The sequence below is a fragment of the Nymphaea colorata genome, chromosome 1, assembly GCF_008831285.2.
Source record: "Nymphaea colorata isolate Beijing-Zhang1983 chromosome 1, ASM883128v2, whole genome shotgun sequence".
In the NCBI taxonomy this organism is placed as follows: Eukaryota; Viridiplantae; Streptophyta; class Magnoliopsida; order Nymphaeales; family Nymphaeaceae; genus Nymphaea; species Nymphaea colorata.
In genome coordinates this window covers 19,950,020-19,972,605 of record NC_045138.2, presented here as the reverse complement: position 1 = coordinate 19,972,605, position 22,586 = coordinate 19,950,020, and the positions used below count along the sequence as shown (strand labels likewise).

At 37.3% G+C, this 22,586-nt stretch overlaps 2 protein-coding genes and 1 long non-coding RNA gene across 3 annotated transcripts; 2 read left to right on the top strand and 1 right to left on the bottom strand.

Annotated features, from left to right (window-relative positions):
- Positions 1–8,066: 8,066 nt before the first annotated feature.
- Positions 8,067–17,346, bottom strand: LOC116246119 (uncharacterized). Its single transcript, XR_007572306.1, has 5 exons — positions 14,378–17,346; positions 13,348–13,438; positions 8,687–8,852; positions 8,387–8,570; positions 8,067–8,133 (listed from the first exon to the last, which is right to left on the bottom strand). It is a non-coding gene; the product is annotated as an uncharacterized LOC116246119 (long non-coding RNA).
- On the top strand, positions 9,585–11,387 carry LOC116246118 (uncharacterized). The gene is made up of 5 exons (XM_031617825.2): positions 9,585–9,855; positions 9,959–10,186; positions 10,333–10,551; positions 10,650–10,739; positions 10,962–11,387. The coding sequence occupies exons 1-5, from the start codon at positions 9,643–9,645 to the stop codon at positions 11,169–11,171; spliced, it is 960 nt and encodes a 319-aa protein (XP_031473685.1). The 5' UTR covers positions 9,585–9,642; the 3' UTR covers positions 11,172–11,387.
- Positions 17,347–20,027: 2,681 nt separating the features above from the next.
- On the top strand, positions 20,028–21,500 carry LOC116245777 (uncharacterized). The gene is made up of 2 exons (XM_031617332.2): positions 20,028–20,264; positions 20,977–21,500. Exons 1-2 carry the CDS (start codon positions 20,093–20,095, stop codon positions 21,453–21,455), a joined length of 651 nt encoding a protein of 216 aa, XP_031473192.1. The 5' UTR covers positions 20,028–20,092; the 3' UTR covers positions 21,456–21,500.
- The last annotated feature ends 1,086 nt before the right edge of the window (positions 21,501–22,586 follow it).

Genomic DNA, 22,586 nt, shown 5'->3' with positions numbered 1-22,586 from the left:
GCCGGATTCAAAAAAGTACAAACAGTTTAAATTCTTATATATATATTAGTGTGTGAATGATGATTTTGTTTATCTAAAGCAGATGAATGACTGAAAGAAAAATAAGAAGAAAAATGTGTGAATAAATACTCACTTCATTCTTGTTTTTCTGTGAACTATTCATCATGTGGATTGAACAGTCTCGATTGGATCTGGATAAGAGACTCTAAAGAGCCTGAATTATGTATATCCATATCATGGGAGTACAACAATTGCCCTGTAATAAGAGAGAGAGTTTTATTAATTAATTGTTATGATCAATGACTGCTTTGGAAGTGTTCCCATTGGAAACTGATCAGTGGGAACGGTGAAACTTTTACTTTTCACTACGCGTTCGTGGTAGGGTTTATTCTTTCAATTTCGATCCCCTCAAGACAGGAGTAGCAGTTTCACACTGAGAGTGGATACCGAGGAGAAGTTTCGAACTTTAATGGTTTAGACCCAATGATTTCGGTTGTTCTTTTTGACCGGTTACGAGGAGGCTGGGCCGTCATGTATGGCCTAGATTTAGGAGTGATCATGTCTCTGTACTCTTCATACTTTTCCTCACGACTGAAACCGCCATGATTCGCCATCTTAAGTTACCTTCTCTGTGATGCTGCTGGTTTCATAACTTACAACGGGCCAGTTGGGATATCACTAGTCGCGCGCTTTCTAAGCAGAGAAACAGAGCAGCTATCCAGGTTGATGGAACTGTCTGCCATTGTGATGCAAAGCGAACTCAAAGGGACCTAAGAGGCTGCTTTGGATAGAACATTTTGTAAACGTTTTATATATCTAACTGAAAAATTGCTTAGATTCATTGAGCAGTTGAAAAAGTATTTTATGAATTTGCTTCACTTTTAACGGTAGATTAACTGAAAAATTGGTTAGATTCATTGAGCAATTCAAAAAATATTTTATGAATTTGCCTCACTATATGCACGGAACAGTAACATATTACCATTTCTAAACAGCCTCTAATGAATCCAAATTCGTCCGACACGTCCAAGGGTCCATTCTCGATAAATGTACCGCTCAACAACACCAATGTGAAGATGTGTGCAAGTCCTGACTTAGGATGAGATGAAGGGTACAAGAGGAGGTCCCCGCATGTGACAAGGGATAGAAAAGCCGAAGGTTCAGCTTTTCTCAGGCATACATTGTTCGATTGGACCCATTTAGTGTGTTTGTAGATCCTTTATTATATTTTGGTCATCTTAAGAAACATAACATAGCTGCCAATAAAAGCCCAGTCCTTAACTTGATTCCTTCCCATGAGCATTGCTCCTTTGAATTACAAAACCATAAATTCATCTAAGAACGTTCTGAAGCAGCCTTAAACCTTGGGATAGGAGAAAATAGAGACGAAATTTGACCTCTTCGGCATATTTTCCTAAAATACCCATGTTTTTTTTTCCCTCTTAGGGTGAATTATTCAAGAATGAAAGATCCTGTTCCCCTTTCTTGCTCTCTTTGTTTCCATTAATTATCAACATTGTCTAGTGTTTGTTTCCTTTCAATTCAATTAAATTAGTTGATTTGTGTCTCTGATCAGGAGTCGAACCTCCCTACTCTGCATCAAATTGTATTCTTAAAGATCATAGCTTCATATTTAACTACCTCTTACTTTTTGGACTCACTCACGAACTCTTCTTTTTGGACCCATTCACCATGGTGAAGAAAGAGAGGGGCGCGAGAGAGAGAGAGTATGCGTGGAACTCCTTGCTTTATTCCAAAAGATCATTGGAATCAATTCATCATGGCAATTCATTGGACTGCTTTCCTTTCAGCTTCAACTTATGATTGTCACTTCTTATCTCGTATTCCAATGGAGATTCTTCCAACCTCACCGTGATTAGTTAGAACCGCTACCACTCCGATGGTTTTGCATTTTAGGTGTTTCAATGCCATAATCTTCTCGGCAAAACAACTTTAGCTAAGTTTTAAAACTCTCTTCACGTAGCTATTGGCAGCGCGAAGTTCAAAAGGATTAGCGTTTTCAAATTGGAGACATTAAAATGGCACAACGTTTTTTAAAATGTGAAGTCAAGCCTTATCATTTTCTGATAGATTTAATAGTTTAAATCTTATGAATTATGACCAATATAAGCCAATGGAGACTAAATGCTGGGGCCTTGATCAACAGAACGTGAGCATCTGGGTGTTCCAAAGACTAAAAGCCCCTAGAAAGGGCTTCTCATGAAACACACAAATGCAATGGGCAAGTTCCAAAAGAAGGTCCATGAGGACAATATGGAAAGCAAAAAAAAAATGTGCGCCCTTATTTTTACTTATATGTCCCAACAAAGTGATCGTAGTTGGTAAGAAGAACATGTCAAAGATGTGAAGTTAAAGACTTCAAATTAATTGTCAACATTATTGTTCTGCAGCCTAAGCAATGGCGGAACAAGATGTGGTTTTGGTGTGAGTAATTGCTCATACCAGACCCACAAAATACTCTTTTTTTTTTTATTTTTCTGCTGTCAAATATTTGATTATTTATATATATTGGTGCCCCTCCAACCAAAATTTCTGTTTCCGCCGCTAAGCCCAAGTTTTCTCATAGTGTTTTCCTGCTAAGGCCCTAGCAGTTGAGACCTACCAAGTGTGCCACAATTGACTACATAAGGGATGAAACCAATTGGCTTAAGAACATAATCGAACCAATTAGGACAAAGTGGCGTAGCTAGTTAGCGTCAAGCAAGCTCAGCAAGTGACCGTCTTCTTAGATAGAAGAGCACTTAAAAAAAAAAGGTTTCTAACTCCGCTTCTGCAAAAGAATCTTTACAATATTAATGTAACTCTAATCCACAGACCAATTTTCACAATACTGATGTAAAGTGAGCTCATTTGAGAAAAAGAGATTTCGGGAGTTGATTCACATGGGCCTGCCTGAATGAGACAAAAAGAGAATTCGAACCTCAAAAGCAGAGTTAACTTGAATCGCTTTTCTTTATGCAGCAGAGAGGGCATGGGACCCTTGTGATCTACAAGCCTGCATCCACTTCAATGCATGTAACAATGAAATGGACCAGGAGTGTGAAGCCATCTGCTAGCTTTAGATATCGGCATATGCAGCGCCGCTGCATTTAAAGAAAGAAACTTCTACTGAAAAAGATTGTCTAAAGAAAGAACTGCCATGATGACGCCCATGATTTCATCAATAAGAAATGCCAGAAAAACTCGAGTCCCCATATAAAAGAGACCAAGAAGAAGGAGGAAGTCATCACACGGGCACGTGCTTCTGCACATCATCTTCAATTTTTTTCTGAATCAGTCAGGACCAAAAAGGAAAATCTTTGACAGCAAAGAACTACGAAGAGCACCAGTTGCAAAGTTTTGCTCAAACTTGATTAGTTACAGTTAGGTGAGCTCAAATTCAGTCAGCTCAAGTCGACTCGACTCTTCGATCTAGTGTCAAGCTGTGTATAAGGTGAGATCATGCTTGCCTCAATAGACTGAATCTTGGCTCAAGCTCGACTCATTTAAGCTTGTTTATCAATTCCTCATCTTCTTATCACCTAGATTAAATGAGCTTATTCGAGTTTAACTTAGTAGTTCATGTAACTTGAACTCAACTCATTTATAATCTCGAATTGTCAGTTAAACTCGAGCTCTACTCGTTTAACCAAGCGACATTGAGTTGGCTTGACCTGTTGTACAGCCCTAGTTACAGTGAGTTTGACAAGGGATGCAAATGGGTCAGATGCAAAACAGCAAAGTGCATAAAATAATGATTGGGTCCTGACCAGATATTGAGCACCAAATGCCCGATCTTAACTCCATCATAAATCCTTTCACAGATGCAGATTTCAGTTTTTTATATAACAATGCCAGTTCTGTAGATCCCCTCATCCATAAAATCTGCACTTGGAATATATGTAAACATGCATGTATTGCCCATCATGCAGGGAGTGATATTGATAAGCAATTAAGCATTGACCGTTGTTGGCTGATACCCTCCAGTGTCGTAAGGCAAAAATGGCGACAGATAGCCCCGTCGCCAAAGCTACCTGGGCCGCAGCTACAAGCAGCCACAATGGCGCTGCTTCAGGTGCTATGGGTTCACTTTGAGATGTGCCTGAAGAGTAGTATTTCATCTTACCATTCTTGACCATTCATCAAGAAGACAAGACAGTCGAAGCCCCCCACCCAAGCTCTCGCCCACGTAAGATACAGGATTGCTTTCTATGCATCGGGTCCCTAACCCCGTGCGCACTTCAACTTCCGTATCAGTGAATGAGCTTCACTTTGAATAACAAGATACTAACGTACAAGAACATTCTAGCAATGTGACTTTCTTTTGTGATTCACCAACACAAAAATAAGCATTTGTGTGTCATTATAATGCACGTAATCTAATGATAACATATGTGTGCAACAGTTTTGAGTTAATAAATAACATAAGAAATAATTTTAACAACTTACACATCTTTTGCATTACAATAACCTTCTTCTTTTATTATATGGGTCATCAGAAAAATATCATCCCATGACAGTGCACTCTGGTCATACTGGTATACATAGTTTCACTCATTTACAAGTTGTCGTATACAATTTCAGCATAATGGTATGGCAAATTGCAGCACTAGCTTGAGCAACATGGTAAACAAAAACAAATGATAAACAATACTGTATCGTACATGATTTCAGCCAAAATCTGTTATTTCAATGAATCCACGCATGAAGATTTGAGTTCTGTGGAGATTGAAAAGGATATTCAATTGTATGATCAGACACGCCTTTGCAATATGTGGTTTTCTTAGCTCAAAATAATTCAAGAAAAAATTAAAAGCATTTTAGTTTTAATTGAATGATTATAGCTGCATTATTATGTTATTTCTATATGTGGTCAGACGACTTTGTCTAGCTACTGGTTTAAATATACTCAAAAAGATCACCTGCACAACAGTTGATGCAGAAATGCATTTTTTGCTTGCTTCTAAATATGCAAAATTGGACCATCATAACTTCATCATTGTCAACAGTATTTAGTGTGACAGGTTCTCACTTTATTTTATTTCCATCTCTTTTAATATTATATATGTTAAGCAATTTGACTTCTCAAGCTCTTAGTTGAAACTGCGTCACACATATAAACTGAATGATCACATAAGATCAGTGGAGTTAAGAATCCAATAATGGAATTAAAATGAACTTGTCTGATGTTGGAAAGCAACATTAGGGTAGTTTTAGCTTGCCAAATACAAAATTTCAGGTAAGGTTTGTTTTACAGCTAAGGAAAAAACATGGATCAACATATTTAGACTTGAAATGTGTGTGCTACATGTCTTTCATAGTTGACAATGAAGGAGCTAGATTTTGAACCATCTAGAGCAAAGATGAATTCCGCTTGCTAGAGAACCTTGGATACGTAGGTTATGGTCATCTAGTCCTAATTCTAAATAAGTAGTTTGCATGTCATGTATCTGTAAGATATTGACTATGGTAGAGTATGTTTTGAAGAGTAACTCTTAATGTTTAGACATGATCTAATCTAGTTCCTGAGTTTGTGTCATCTCAATAGCACATAAGCATGTTTTTGGTGTCCCTTAGAAGTTCATGCACATTCACATCAACATAGACGTAGTACTCTCTCTCTCTCTCTCTCTCACACACAGAGTCACAGATTCGGAGAAGCAAGAACACTTGCACACTAACATATGCAAATGCATTGAAATGCCAACAAGATATACAAACAAACATCCACAAGTTGATCAAGGCATAAAATAATGAAATAAGTTCTACCCATACTCACAAAAAACTTTCTTGCAAATGGCAAGATAATACGGCAAGCTTTAAAAAAACAGAAAAAATACAGTAACTTTTTAAAAAATTAAAAAAATAAAGAAATAGGGAAAATAAAATAAGTGAGAAACTAATAACTCAAACAAGAACAAAAAAGCAAATTTGCAACAAATAAAAAATAGAAAATAAAAAACAAGCAATTTGGTGTTAATAAACATGAAATAAATAAATAAAATGAAAAAAGGGGAAAAACTCTTTTTTGCATATTTTTCGTTTTTTTTTCAAACAACGGATTTTTAAAAAAAAAACTGCATTTTTTAAGTTTTAAACAGCTGACTTATTTATTACATTTTTTGATTTTTTTAAAACATATTTTTTGTGACATTGTTCACCCAACATAAAGGGATAGAGACTAACAAGTTATAATCTCATTAATAATGGTTGTGGCTCATAGATCTAGGAAGCGAGACATTTTTTGTTACAACCTTTAAGGTACTATTCAGTACTAATAGTGATAGTATAATGTTTTTAGATACAAAAGACGAGGTTTCATTATATTGATGGACATGTTTATCCAGAATCATGCCCAACACGGCTGCCAAGTTTGCACTGATCTTCATTCTTGTAGAAACAAAGGAGACATTTAGAGAAGGCGGAGGGAGGTGTGGGCAATTGCCCACACATGCCTACAAAAAATGGTTATTTTTATATTGAAACTTCATAGCTGTTTTTTAAATTTACATAAAAGTGCCCCTTTAAAATCTAAAATTATAAACTAGTGCCTCTTTGTTGAAATTTTTTGGCTCCGCCTCTAATAGGTTAGCTTGCAACAAGTTTAGCTGAACATTCAAAATCAAAATCTTCGCTTGACCCCAGAATTGAGATGCTAGCAGAAAGTTGTACATTCAAAGAAAACAAATCAAGATTGTGATACGTCTCAAGTAAAATCTGCTGATGTACACCTCCATTAAGTTCCATTTTTTATCATAAAGGATAAACTATCTCTTTTGATTTCACAAATGCTGGTTTTGGAATATTTATATATGTGGTGAACAATATCATGTGTGAGAACTTTTCACTTTTACCGGGTCATTCTCTTCTCTTCAATGAATTTCTTGCTCATCACTTCACAGTCTAAGCAGAGTCAAAGGCTGAAGTAAACTAGTAGCTCTAACTTGATAGGATTACTAAATGCATGTGGTTCAACCTAAAGTTTCAACTCGCTTAAGTTGTAGTACTTATTGTTGCACAATATTTCTTTCGTACTGGGCTCAGCAGGCAGCTTTGCGTGCTGGTTAACTCTCCTCAAGCTTAGAATAGGAGACCAAGTACAAACACGATTGGTCGTGCCAAAGTTTGTTCCGTAAAACTCAAGCTCGGCTCCAAGTTTAAGTAAAGCTCAAAACTCAAAGCCTTGTGCAGGACAGCGTGATCTTCACGCAATGGACCACCGCAGTAGAATTATCCGAAATCCTGTCGGTGACCAGGAGGGCCGGCGGTCTATCAGGCCGGCCATTGCAGACTTGGCGACGAGCGGGATCTTCCCTTCACCGCTTGGTTGCGTTTAGGCGATGGGAAGACGATTGTACAGGATTTCTTTACCGACAGAACGAAAGAAGGGGTTCGCAAAGGGCGGAATTTTTTGTCAGGGGTTGAATTGTAGTTTCAAAATTTTAACGAGAATTCAAGTTTTTCAAATTATTTTTTGTGTAGGTTAAACTAAAATTTTTAAATTTTTCATGTAAAATTTTAAATTTTAAAAAATATATTTGTCCGAGAATATCTAGTCTACAGGCGAGGTACACCGTCTCTCCCCAAGAGAAACCCATCTTTTAGTTGAAGGGAAGACGGCGAAGAAGGGGCCGACAATGATCCGGCACACACGTGTCAAGCCGACGTCCATCTGGTGCTTGAAGCTAGTGGATGCTTAAGGCACGATATATTTATTGTTTTTAGACAAATATTAAAAACGTCTTTTCTCCTTTTTCAATCCAGTTTTTGAGATAATAGGTGACCTCTCCGCATACTTGTTTTTATTTCTTGTGATTTCTAAATTATTAGCATGTTAGCTACTCTTTTTTGTAGCTTTTTCCCCTGTTTTAAGTTTGGCTAGTTAATGTAAAGTGGTGTCTTCAACAAATAATAGTTAATGTAAAATGTTAACTAAGAAACCGTGGTGTTATTTTGGCGTAGAGTTCCTTGATAAATTTTGATTCTAGAAAAAGTCCTGCTTTTGCAGTAATCTACGGAAAAGGTAGCGAAGTTCTAACTTTTCAAGTTTATTTTGTGTTGAGTTCTTTACATACAATCTTCTTATTATCTTCCTCCAAACCTAAAAAGAAGTTCAATCATTCGCCAAGACACCTGTTCCAAGAACAAAATATTATGTTAGTTTAACAGTAGAAAGTGGAAAGATTGAAATGCATAAATAATGTTTCTGAATTATCAAAAGACACCTATTCCGAAGTAATTTAATTTTATTGTTACTTGGTGGAAAGTGGGAAGCTTGGAACGCATCACAAATGTTTGTGTAAAGTAAATTTGTGCTGTTGGTATCCATTACTGAAAAAGCATGCACTTGCAGAGGCGGTGGCGATACAGAAAGGACAGGAAGGACCTGCTCCCATGATTCAAGCCAGCTTCCTGGTGGCGCCGAGACTCAATCCTTCTTGTTTTCCATTTTCTGAAATTTAATCTAGGGCAAGACTTTTTCCGTTTTCGAACAAAATTAGCTGATCAGAAGCTAGGCTTTGCAGCTAACCCGACCTCGGTTCACCTGGTTGGACGGTTGGACTCCAGGCCTTCAAATTGAAGAGAATCAGAAGCTCGATATCCCACATGCGGGTCGCTCTTCGCATAATCTAATGAGGGTACAAATTGAAACGAAATTTGCATAATCTAGGAGGCTTGGACTTACCCGGGTTTGTCTGGGAAGAAAATGAGGAACGAGTGATGAACTTTAGTGCGGCATGTTACGACAAATATGAAACTCCCACAATTGCAAACTCCTTGAAGCCACGTCGTACCGCAAGAAAGGCAAAGTGGCATTTTCCATGAATTCGCAGCAGCCGAGTGTGAACGCACTGTTGTGTCCAAAAAGAGGAAAGGGATTAACCGTGCTTGCAGCCTTGCAGTGTCAAAAGAGAATAAAAGAACGAATCGGGAAAAAAGTTGGAGGGAATAAGACAAGGAACAACTAAGAGAAAGATGCAACTAAGAATTTTAACGCGTATTCTTCCCTATATTACAATAAAATCAAGAACCATTAGATTTTTTAAGTTCAAGTGCAAAACAGAGATTCACCAAGTAAAAGAAATGGACAAACGGTGTTCTTGCTATCTTAGAACCTATTTGGCAATTTTTCAAATAGAAATTATTACTCCAGTCTATTACCAAGATGCTACAAAAGAATTTCGTCAAATTGTAAGGAAAAGGCAGGCCTCACCATCTAAAGTTCACCCAAATTTAAACTTGCTCCACGTAGACGCTGATTTGAAAGAAAGGGCCATAAACAAAGTTCAATCAAAAATCAATCCACACGCATGTAAAGTTTTCAAACACAAAGAAACGACAAGGAAACACACAAGCGTCCAGCTCGTACGTGTCGAAATCACGTCGAAAAGCACCAATGGAGACAAAGGAAAGGCTCCTGTTTCTATCAAACGAAGCTGCGGTTGGGTAACCTTTTTGTGGAGATTCTCCCAGGCTGAGTCAACCAGCACCAATCACCACCGTGGATCCAAAATTCTGTTTCGGAAAAAGCAAGCCTTTCCTTTGCCCCCAAGCAAATACTTCCATCTTTATATATATGGCTGACAGGCAACCGCAAGTGACTACCATAGCACAAACACCCGCCTACAACTTTCCCCAAGCATGGCTTCCAATCCCTCTACCTCCCATCTCGACTGCCAGAACGAATGCAGAGAGATCCATGAGAAGAAGAGTCAACTTGGTCACCTTGCCAGAATCTTGGCCCGCCGAACTCAGCTGGAGCGGCAACAGCTCTGCAGCACCTACACTGCCATGTATGGGCAAGACTTGGTTGAGCATCTCCAAAGAGCCCAAGCAGCTGGGCAGCGAAATGAGGTCGGTATGACTAACTAGAACCATTTAACCAAGCAAAATGCGTGAAATTTCTGTTTTCTTCATCTACTCAATTATCTTTCTTTTCTTGTCTTCCCTTCTATAGATTTGCACTCTGTTGTCTCTGTGGATGCTTAGCCCACATGAACGTGACGTTGTTCTTGCAAAACAGTCACTTGAAATTGGCGACAACCAATACATAGCACTGGTTGAAATTTATGTGGGCCGAAAGCCAAGGCAGATGCTCCTTATGAAGCAAACTTACCTTGCGAGGTTTAAGAGACACCTAGACTATGACATAGCATCATCTGAGCCCAAAAGCCCTTACCAGAAAGTAAGTTTACTATGTTGATGTTTCATTTCTCTACGGTACGACTGGATTAACTCCCAGTTGATGTTGGTTTATATGGTTAAGGATATGCAATTATGCATGCAAATGGGACACCTAAAGGCTAAAGTGTGTCAGATGTCATTTCTCAGATACTAGCAGCGCTTGATGCCGCACATAAGTCACATGATATGGATGTCAGTCTACACGTCGCGCAGTGGGATGCAAAGAGGCTGTATGAAGCAGTGGAAGGGAGAGCGGAAGCAACAGATGAAGCAGTTGTTATTGAGATCCTTAGCAAGCGGTGCCTACCACAACTCAAGTTGATGTTATCTTGCTACAAGCATATATACGGACATGATCTTACAAAGGTGTGTAACATAGCCTCTGTTATCAAATCATAGCCTATGAATAAATATTTAAACAATCAAAGCACCTGTATCATGCCTAACAAATGTCTTTTATGCAGACGCTAAAGAAAAAGACACAAGGGGAATTTGAAGATTCATTCCTAATGACTGTCAAATGCATGTATACTCCAGCCAAATATTATGCCAAGGTAATATTACGCATACAACATTTAATGCATAAAAAACTATATGTATATGCAAAGAGAATGTCAACATTAAGATGATAATAACGCATGAAAGTAGCATGGAATATCAAAAGCAAGCATGCTACCATGTCAAGGGAAGAAGCAGGTAAGGATGCATACTTCAGCTAGTTTTTACCGTCTGCATCAAAACATACATAACTAAAATCTAATTGCCCTTTCTTCCAGATGTTGTATAAAAGCATCAAGGGCTTGACTACAGACAAAAACATACTGCCACGTGCTTTGATGAATGTAATTGAGACTGACAGGAAGGAGGTAGAAAAAGCATTTCAGACCAAGTATGGAATGAAAATCCATGAAGCAATTCAAGGAAGCATGCCAGATGGAGATTACAAAGAGTTTCTTCTTGCTCTAGCTACCCCTTCAATTAGGTAATATATTTTCCTGGTCGAACATTCCATCAGGACCAAATATCCAAGGGGACTGATCTCAGGAAATGGCAAGGTTAGACCATTGTATTAACTACCAGCAGGATATAACAGTGTGAGACGGTGTACAACAAGAAGCCCCTTCACATGAGTCAACAATGTGCCGAAAGCTTATCTTCTTTATGTAAAACAGTGTATACTGAAAGTTTCTATATTCTAAGTATGTGATACATAGCATGCCCTTTTGTTGAAGCACCATATAGTAAACAAACAAACCCAAGTCAAACATAACTGTACATGAACAAAGTTGGATAACAAGGAAACTGACCGCTGTCTCAATCAATAATTTTACCTCAACTAACTGCAGATATTTTCACCTAACCAGTCTCAACCTATCACATCATTATCATACATGGGCAATCTCTGTTCCCTACTCCAATCATATATTATCAATGTCCCACTGTTTTGGAAGCTTCTCTGTGTACCACTATCGTTGTCATATGTCTATTTAAAAGGTCTATTTCTGTGTCTAGTCATATCAGGTGACTACAGGAGGCAAGAGTAACAGGACAGACAAGAAAGAGGTCTTTTGCACATTCATATTTGTGCAGCATACGACTATAGAAGTGCATAAAAGCTGTCCACAAAATTCTAGGAACATATCTAGAAAATCAACTACCTTGTATGACACCAAGTAGCATGAGTTCAGCTCTCTCATACCCTTCAGGGGTGGAGCCAGATTTTTTTTTTTCATGGGGGCATTAAATATATAATTAACAAACTTTCAATTGGCCTTGGGGTAGCGACCTGCGCCTTGTGGGGCTGCCCCATATAACTGAACGCAGGCCACCAAAATCCAACAAGTAAATTCAATGTTTTAGCTTGAGTTCCATGGGCCATACGCCCCACGGAGCCCTCACCTATCTATATCCGTCACAAATGTTGCTTCAACAATAAACATCCGAACAAAAAAAAAAACAATTATAAGAGCTAGAAGTAAGAGTGATGCAGGTGCAAAGCAGGGAATAAGAGACTCAGTCTCAATTTGAGGTTTTGTTTATTATTTTGTTTTATTTGGTTCCCGTTCTAGTATTTAAATTTTTAGGTTTTTATTTATTATTACTTTTGGATCCAGATCCAGGGATCCATATGCAGGCTATATAAAGATGTTTAGAAACTCATTTGTAATTAGTCTTGAGTTTAATGAAACCCTAATCTCTTGAATTTTCCTTTCCTACAGTTATTTTCATTCCATTTCGCATTTCTTTAGGTTTTCTTAGTTTAATTTAGACACTGAACGTGGGTTAGAGGAGCAGTCCTCTTCCCCACTGCATCACAGAGCTTGAGTGGCACAGTCACAACAGGAAATTTTTGAAGAATACTACTAAGAGCCTTTTTGACAACTGAAAGTTAAAGGTCATTAATTTGAAACTTCAACGTCAACTATGTATTACTATGAGCGGAAAAGATTAATCCCTTATATTAGCAGCAGAAATGAAAATTTGAATTTTTTAAAGCACTAATATATTCCAGGAATAGGTTTTCCTGTTCCCAACAAAAGATTATTTGAGACTTGACAGTAGTCTACTGATCCCACAATGGGTGCCCCGCCCACAAAACCAAAAATCTAGCACTTTGTCCGATAGAAGGATAGGTTGGATAAATTAGCTTCTGTGTGAATCCACTTCCATAGTAAATTTCAATAATTTTAGGACTTAATTTTGCTGAAAGATCAAGTTTCAGCAAGCAAACTGTGACTAGACACAGTGCCATCAGAACAACCAAAGAAAAAAAAAAGAACTATATAAAAAGTGGTACTGGAAAGTACAAAATGTCTGATGAAGGCCAGAACTTAGCGAAACAGTTACAGTAAAGTCCAAAAAAAGCTAGGCACAATGAACAACATTTGCAAAAGTGAAACAAGCTCACACTAAAATGTAAAAGGTAATCAGTTCAAGGAAGTTCTCTACATAAATGATTGGCAGTATTTCTGAGTAAATATATGCTCTACATCATAGTAGTATAGGTCAGTTAGGTTGCCACGAAGTAACATAGTCTACAATTTCATGGACGTGCACACACTTGATCAGAGTAGCAACCTAGACCTAGAGATTAAGGAACTTCTATGTTCCCTGTATGATGTCATATGAGCATAGAAAACTAGAAACTATGGGAGTACCTACATTTATTTTAGCTGTACTAGAAGTTGAAGTTTCCCCACAGTAGTAAGATGTGAATCAGAAAATTGCAGCACAACACTAACCAGAAAGCTTCCTGCAAAATAACATATAGCAGTACCACGAAAATCAACCCTGACAGAGCAGCAAACAATCAGACAGCAAGGGGACTTTTTTGTTATGGAACAGGATCTGGAGCCTAAAGGTGTTACACTGTCAATGAATTACGATAACTAATCATTAAAGCAATAAATTCGGGGAAAAAAGGGAACAAGAGAAAAGTATAGTAACTTTTCATGCTGCAGCATATTCATGACGTTTGAAAAGAAAAGTACCAGTTCTTAAAGGAAATCATCATATTGGTGTGATTCATCAGTTGAAGTTTGAACTCATCAAACCTATGTCACACAGACTCACCAAAACAGCAAAAGCAGCTGCGTCGACATGACTCGGGTGCGGGTGCGCCTCCAACATGGCACCGGTGAGATCAACGCGAATCCAGTGTGGTCAAACCATATCAAGGTCATTTTTGTCCCTTTTCAACTTTTTTTCATAGAAATGATGCTTCTGTTTTCTAGTTTTCTTCATGCTTTGCTGCATCTGTTATGCTGTTTTTTACTGCACACTTTTGCAGTTTTATACTAGATATTATATGTTAGTATGTTACACATAATTTTATATTTTGCAGATATCATATGGTCATATATGTTATTGCTGTTTATAAGTTCTCTTAATCTGGGTGTTTTCTTATATGTATTAGTTGCATAAGTTTCGTTAATCAGTTTTGTTATATATATATATATATATATATGCTTATAAATTATGTACATGTAGCACCAGTTTTGTTAAGTCTTACATATGTTATATGTAATATACATTGTATATTTATACATGTATAAATTTATAATACCAGCTAATTGTTTAATACCTACATATGTTATGAGTTAAGATTATAAAACCATCAAGACTCTGGAGTATGTATATTACATGAAATAAGTAGAATGCTAAAGATTTTGGAATATAGGATGCGACTTACACCCTCACTGCACCCGCACCCGAACCCATGTTTTTCTGAAATTTGCCAGCACCCACATCTGCACCTGCACTCACACCCATGTCACATGGCATCAAACATCAATATGAAAAAGATATAACCATTGGTTCATTTAGGTTGAAGACTCTGCACCTTTTGATTACAACTCTGATGGGAAACCATATGAGCACATAACACAGCAAGCCATGAAGCCTAACTCAACATCATCACTGACAGAAGCAGAAATTTCAATAGTTCTCTGTCAAGTACTAGACATACAAACTAGTCAATATTGTAACCTACATGAAGGCCATGGTGCTTAGTCATCATTGGTCATAGTCATACAGGTCCCAAAGTAAGTCAATCCTTACAGGGAAAAGTGTGGAACTCCATCCCATACTATTTTCTTCAATATGACGTTTTCAATGTTGTCAAGATAGTAGGTGATGCATATAAGTATTTAACTAGAAGCGCAAAGGTTCTTGCAAAACAACTTATAGCATTTTCCTTATGGATCAATGACAAAAAAAGCAGATAGCAGGATCTTAAGGAGTACTACACCATAAAATTACAAGATAAACCAATCAGCAGCAACATGGAGAAAAGTCCACCAAATGGCAAAGGCTTTTTCTTCTCTTTTTTTCTCTTTATTGCATAGTTCGCAAACCCATGAATCATACTCAAATCAGCTGACTATTGAGTAATGGAAAAGCCAGTTGATTCGTCGACTCTTCCAGGTCAGGTCATAAATTTTATGCAGTTTTACTACAAAATTAATGAAAAAGGTAAGTAACCATCAAGTAAATACAATTAAACACCCATAATTTATGAAGACAACTACAAAAAGGTAAGAACTAATAAAAAACATGCATTAGATTATTTTTGCAATAAACAACTAGTATAATTTCTTACTGACATTGGGTAATAGTTAGATTCTGTGTTGAATGAAACAGTCTAGAATCTGGTATTCCTAAGTCAATGCATCCAATCAAAAACTGTCTTCTAGGATTTGGTCACATTAGTTCTGTACCTGATTCGTGACCAAGTCCCTTGGCAATCCCGAGTCAACTCAGGTGATTATCAAGTTGACCAGGTTTGAGAGCTATGCCTTTTTGGTCCATATGTAGTAAATCAATGACATTGTTAAGGGTAAATATGAGATCTTATTTTTGCTGATTGTACAACATATCAATAATTTCCTTAGGGAAATCTTTTGGCAACATTAACAGCCAATCCTACCAATCCAAGTCAATACTAACAGCCGTTACCTTCAGATTATTTACTCAGAAGACCCATAACTTTATCTTACAACTGACAGTTGCACCAACAACCATACAGGCAATTAAAATTGTGAAAGAACAATCAACTAAAGGCATGAAAGCCTACATCTATATAATAATTGACAAATTGAAACTAAAACTAAGGATAGAGAGAAAGAAACTTCAATAATAGCTGGAAAACACTTAAATAATGGAAAGAATAAGCACTTATGCACATACACAAACACAAAGTTGCCGTTCATATCCTGACTTGCTGTTAGATTACACTGAATAGTTTGATGAAATGATAACTAATGTTACAGCAGAAACAGTTGAATTTCGACGGATTTCCCAGTCCGTGGATCTGCAGAAGTTGTTCTTGAAGGCTTTTCTTCTAAGATAGGCCGGTTTTTCCAGTAGACTCCTGCTGCTCCTGCTATAAGTCTTCTTTCAATTGCTGTCATTCTTTTACTTCTGTAGCATCATTTCCAAATGTCAAGATACCAAAAGTTTGACAAACCAATAAATAGCTGAATTTAGCTTTCCAACTCTAACACCTGGAAGTTTCCAAGACAATCTATTTATGAAGTTTTAATAGAAAAGTGTTTCTAGGTGCCATTTGCGGAAAGTGATGTTCTCTGCGTAGGAGTTGCTGCTTACTCCCCTCACCTAAAACCTGTCACTAGGAGCTGTAACGTGTAGCAAGAGAACGAGCCCAAATACCAGCTAGATCATTTTGCAACCAAAAAAAGGATACCTCCTGATTACTACCATTTATCTTAAAATGGCCGACCGCGCGTCACACATCCCTGTACAATCCCTCTTTCAATTTAGGGTCTCAGCTCAACACCATGATCCAACATCCAGTCGTGCAAAGAAAACGATAAATAAAAGCATCAGGAAAGACCGACGATAGAAATCCTTTCCATCGTAACGGAAGGAACCATTACCAACAAGGAATCAAAGGAATCACGCCCTGGACACCGCACTAAGAGCCAGTGCATGATAAACTCTGAGTAAGCAAACAAAATGAAGCCTTCGAGCGGCAGATTATGGATTTTCTTGCACACAGCGAACGTGAATTTTTAACAAACACGAAGGACGTAGATCGGAGGATCAAGCGGCAAGCAAATACGAGCCCCTTTATAAGAACAGATATGGAGCAAATCCCAAGTCCGTACAAGTTAATCATGATTTCCCGGTTCAGATTGCACTAAGATCCAAGCTACCATCAATTCTACAGAAATTAAAGGAGAAGGAATCCTTCTATGTTCGTCACCGATTGACAAGAAGGCGTAATCAGAGAGGAAGCAGATAGGAGCATCCGGCGGCAAGAGATAGGGAAGCCGCGGCTTCCGAAGGCAATCGATTTCAGGGTTCCAAAGACGGCAAATGGATCCCACGACCTATATCACGCAGGGGTCGACGACAGAAACCACGAAAGGTTGAAAGGTCGAGTTCCCGCCATCCTCCAGGCTATTTAAGAGTATGGAAGTGACCACTCCTTAGTGGGAGTTTAAATACGGACCCAATCGCCCGAATCCTAAGCGGTACCGGGTATGTGACGCAAACGGGTTGGATCTGCAATACCACTGTGGTTGAGAATGGAAAACCTCTACATTTTTCCTCACCCACCAACTTACTAAGTTTACTTTTGATGTATTTGGATTATGCATTGGTTTCATGTTGATACCTTTTTTTGCAGCACGAAAATTTAACATATCAAAAAATGCAATTAGATGTCATTAGTATCGACCCTACTAAAAATTATATGTCATTTTTTTATATAAAAAAATGTAATTAGATGTCATTAGTACTGACCATACAAAACATTGTATGTCATTAGTGCTGATCATACAAAAATTTGAAGCACACTCACAAAGTTTTGGCTTGACCTTTGATTGGAAGCTGGAAAAACAGACAAGTTTGCCGACTACCTCTTGTCATGTCCATTGCGTCAACCCTCTCAAAAATATTGTGCTTGTATGTTCTTGTCTCGTTTGTTGCAGCAACCCTCTCAATCATACTATTGTGTTGATATAGCTATGTATGTGAGCCAATGTTTTGAACATATTTAGTAAACACTAACACTTTTATGTTCTTGGGGTCAAAATGACAAAATTGTCCCTATGCTTGAAAAGCAATGCCGAAAATGAGAAGGGAAAAGTTTATTTTGTAGAATGACCAAATTGTCCTTTTAAAATGACCAAAATACCCCGGACACATCAACATTGACACTGCAAAGTAGAGTTTGCTTGAGACATTGGTCGCTTATAGCAACATCTTTTTTCTTCTTTTTCATGCGTGAAAAGGATAGAACGGGCGGCCAAAATGTCCCTAAACATGAATAAGGAAAACCGAAAAGGAGACCCCTTATAAGGACAAAACTGGCAAAGTAAGAAGGCTAAATTTTTTTTATGATGTTTTCTGCTTGAACTTGGCCTCATAAGTATACAATGTCTTGCGTAATTATTTACAATTAGTTATATATTTTGTGAAATAATCTTGAAGCATTTAATGGAGTAAGAAAATGAGTGGAATTATATCCCTGCTGAATGAGCCAACCATATTTAATTGAAAACAAGAATTGGACTTAAAAGTTGAATCTGCAAGAGGTCATGTTCGAACACTACTTGGCGATTTCATTTGAAAAATTAAAAAAAAATAAAATAATTGTTATTGTTTATGAACAAGATGTTTAAAACTAAGATGATGGCACAAAATAATGACATTGTTAATTTGTTTTATTGTTAGCTAAACTATCAACTGCATAGACTCAAGAATTGAAAATTGAGACTTTTCGTAATGACATTCATGGCATTATGAGGCTTGTATGCGTTAGACTGTGATATTTTTTTCTTATGACATGCATTACAAGATATGTAGATGCATAATTGAAAAAGTATTGTATATTATATATATTTCCCTTTTTCACCATGACAACAACAGGTGGGATCCAATAAAGAGAACCAACACTATGAGTTGTGGTCCTGTGTGGACCCATTTTTTGACGTATATATTTCTCCATTTTATTGAAATAAAAAAATGGGGGCCTAACCCTCACGCAGCCATTGTCCCAAGAGTAGCATACTCCAAAAATTTATATGAAATTCGTTTCCTTCTTGAGAGCACTTGAAAAGACCATGGATTATCTTGCACTGCAGCTTCAACATTCAAAAATATCCAGATGAATCTGTCCAGAGTCATTCATCTAAAAGAGTGAAAAATAATATTAGATGATGAAAATATTGTCAGTTTTTTCTTCTTATTTTTCTTTCATTATCCATTAAGATGAATAGAACAATTTCCATATATATATATATATATATATATGTTGGTATATGGAACTTTATTCATACTGGACACTCATTTACAATACCGCTTTCCTCATGTAAGGGCATATATGTCATTTTGTACAAATGCGGGTTTGCCCTAATCCTTATGTTTTGAGGATGGCCGCCGCTTGGTTGTGTGTCTGTCTGTGTGTTCTTCTGAGAGAGAGAATACAAGAGATCTGTGCGACCGTGGACGGAGGAGATTATTGCTCTGAATCACGTAAATCATTGTCTTCTTCCTTGTTGCTTCTAACCCCCTCTTGAGAGTGTGAGAGGAGAGTTTATTGTGTGTTGTTCCTAACAATATATATATATATATATATATATATATATATATATTAAAATCATGAATCTTTAATTCATTAAATCTTAGTGAGACATCTATTTTTTTGCTTAATTTTGTTATTTTGGTTTGGTCCCCCTATGTTTGATTGGATGGTTTTAAGAGAGGAAACACCAAACACATATCACACACACACACACACACACATATATATATATATATATATATATATATATATATATATATATATATATATATATATATATATATATATATATATATATATATATCCTATTCATTCATCAAATCTTATTGCAATGTTGATATGTTAATTTTTTTGTAACAAAATGTATCAATTTCTTATGATTTTTCAAACTTTTTTTTATATTGCTAGGTTGCATCTTCAAGCAGTACAAGTAACCCAAAAAAATGATTTTTTTAATGTTCCTCGTTTTCATTATTTCTCGTTATTTTATTTATATTTTCCCAACTTCTTAAGATGACATTCTTCTGCAAGACAATAAATTTCCATCTATTAATAAAACAGACAAATATCTTGTGCGCCCTTGACAAGTATATTCATTATTTGAAGGCAAAGAAAGTGGGGATGTATGGAAGAAAGAATGCCAAAGTAGCAATCTAGGAACTTATCCCAGTAGTGAATGATATTATCAGAATAAAAAAAACTAAGCACGACTCCACAAGCATGCGCCTTTTATTAAAGAGGGATGCACCGACGAAGAACGAAGCAATCAAAACCAATATTCTTAATTCTCCCTGTACAAGAAAGCTGCTCCCAAAGCGTCAAACCATGGCCTATAAAGATCCATGAATTGTTGCAATGGAACAGCAAAGGAGTATTGCAACATCACAGAGAGAGAGAAAGAGTTCGGCCATGGCGTCCTCAAGCTCAAATGCTCCTGCTAAGACCTCCTCTAAGGTCTTTGATTACCAGCCCAAGTCACGTTGGTGTGAAGATGAAGAAAGTAAAGTTCTCCAAATTGAACTCCCTGGTATTGCACCTCTCTCTCTCTCTCTCTCTCTAAAAAAGAGTTTAAAATAGCTGGTCGGATTTGATGGTTTGGTAAAGGGCGCGTCATAGTTTGATTCTGATAGAATGGTGTTCTCTCTCTCTCTCTTTCTCTCTCTAAAAGGGTTTAATATAGCTGGTCGGATTGATGGTTTGGTAAAAAGACCATCATCAGTTCGATTATGATAGAATGTTGTTCTTTCTCTCTCTCTTTCTAGAAAAAGGTTTAAGTTAACTGGTGGGATTGTTGGTTTGGTAAAAGGCCCATCATCAGTTCCATTCCGATAGAATGGTGTTCTCTTTCTCTCTCTAAAAAAGGGTTTAACATAGTTTGTTGGATTGATGGTTTTGTAAGGTGTTCTCTCTCTCTCTCTTATTCTTCAAAAATGTTAACACCCCAATTTAAGTCGGATGGGATTTTGATATAATAAGTTACATATGATCTGATTCAGCGTCGTATTTAGTTTCAATATTCAATCATATTCAAAGATAAATATCTTACGTCCAAACTAATACATTGTGAATCTGTGATAGCCAGCTTTTAGCATGTCAGAATGCGCTCCAGATTTGATTGTGTATTTAAAAGTTGAATTTGGGTGCTAATTCCGAAGTTCGATTTGAATCAAATTTGGATTCCTGTTTTAATCTTTCCAATAATTTTCTCATGAGATTTCTTGGTTTGCTTTACTTGCTAGACTTCAAGAGGGACGAACTCAGAGTGCAGACCGATGGCTCGGGCCGACTCAGGGTCAGTGGGCAGCGCCGAATCGACTCGAAGAAGTCGAGTCGCTTTGAGGAATCGTTTCCCATTCCTGACGGCGTCGATCACGGCGCCATCAAGGCCAAGTTCGACTCCGGAATCCTTCACGTCATCATGCCCTTCAAGAAGATGCCGCCGCTGGTGGCCGAGGAGGGTTCTCCGGCCACCGGAGAAGCCCCGACAGATAGCGATGGCAAGCCTGGACGCGGATGGAGGGACCGACTCGATTTTTGTTTGGGGACTCGGAGGAAGCGAATCGTATCGGCTTGTGTGGGCCTCGCAACGCTTGCTACGGTGCTCGGCTTGTACGTAGCGTATCGGCAAGGATACTCGGTGGAAGATTGGAACCGGTGGAAAAAGGAGATTGGTGAAACTTTTGCGCTTGAAAAGTTTCCTGTTTTTCCTCATTTCTGAAAAATGAACAAGCCTGATCAATAAATTGTGTTATTGAAGATTGCTTATGGTATTTTTATCTCCTCAAGGTTGGTACATTCTTTAAATGTGTTGATGAAATGCTGAAATTTGTTCTTTTGAATATTTGAGGCGCCAAATTTCTTACGCCGCAAACGGGGAGCTATTGACCGTTGAAACACGACAGGTGTAGAAGCAGACCATATACCTTGAAGAGACAAGTAGTAGGATGAAATATTCCTCCTGCTCACTCAGGAATCCTAAAATGTATTCAATGCTAAAAAAAAACAGATGCTTACTTACTTGATCAACAGCTTAACTGTCCCGTTTCCATAACATTAGTTAATCACTATTTAAAGACAAGTATATTATTAAGCAAAGTTAAAACTAGACACAACTTTAAAAAAGATTGAAAAAAAGGCTCTAGAGTTTGAGCAAATATTAAATTACTCTATTGTTAAAAGTTAACAGATTGGCACTCAACTTTTAAAAAAATTCTTAAAGAGCCGTTTACATATAGAAAATATTAGTTTTTTATAAGATTTCATTCAAACTGTGAAGATTCCAAGATACATGAGCTGTTGAGTCAATCATGAAATGAGGCATATGCCTTAAACATATAAGAATATGAAAACAATTACCAAAAGATAATATACCAAAAGGCACAAATGCAAGGGCGGAGCCAGAAATTTTTTATGAAGGGGACTGAATTAAAGTTTGTAAATTTTGACTAGAGCCGAAATATCATTTTTATTTTCTAAATTTTACATATAATTTTTTTTAAAAAAAAAATTGAAGTGGGGCCAGGGACCATGTGGACCTCACCTTGGCTCTACCCTGACAAATGCACATATAATGAAATTTAGAACCCATTTAAGAATGAATTTATAAGTTTTGAACAATAAGAGTGACATGCTTACATTTAAAACTATGAGAAAACAGATTAACTTCTTTTACCACTTCACCAAAAAATTAACCTTCTCAAGATCTAATTGCATACTTTTTGAGATATTATGTTGCATCGATTCACCAGTACAGGTGAATCGTGGATGGCAAGAGATTGTGAAGGGTGTTAAATTGAAAACCTAATGAGATCCCCTAAAGAAGTATCAATCCTTCCTCTCTGCAGCCTTC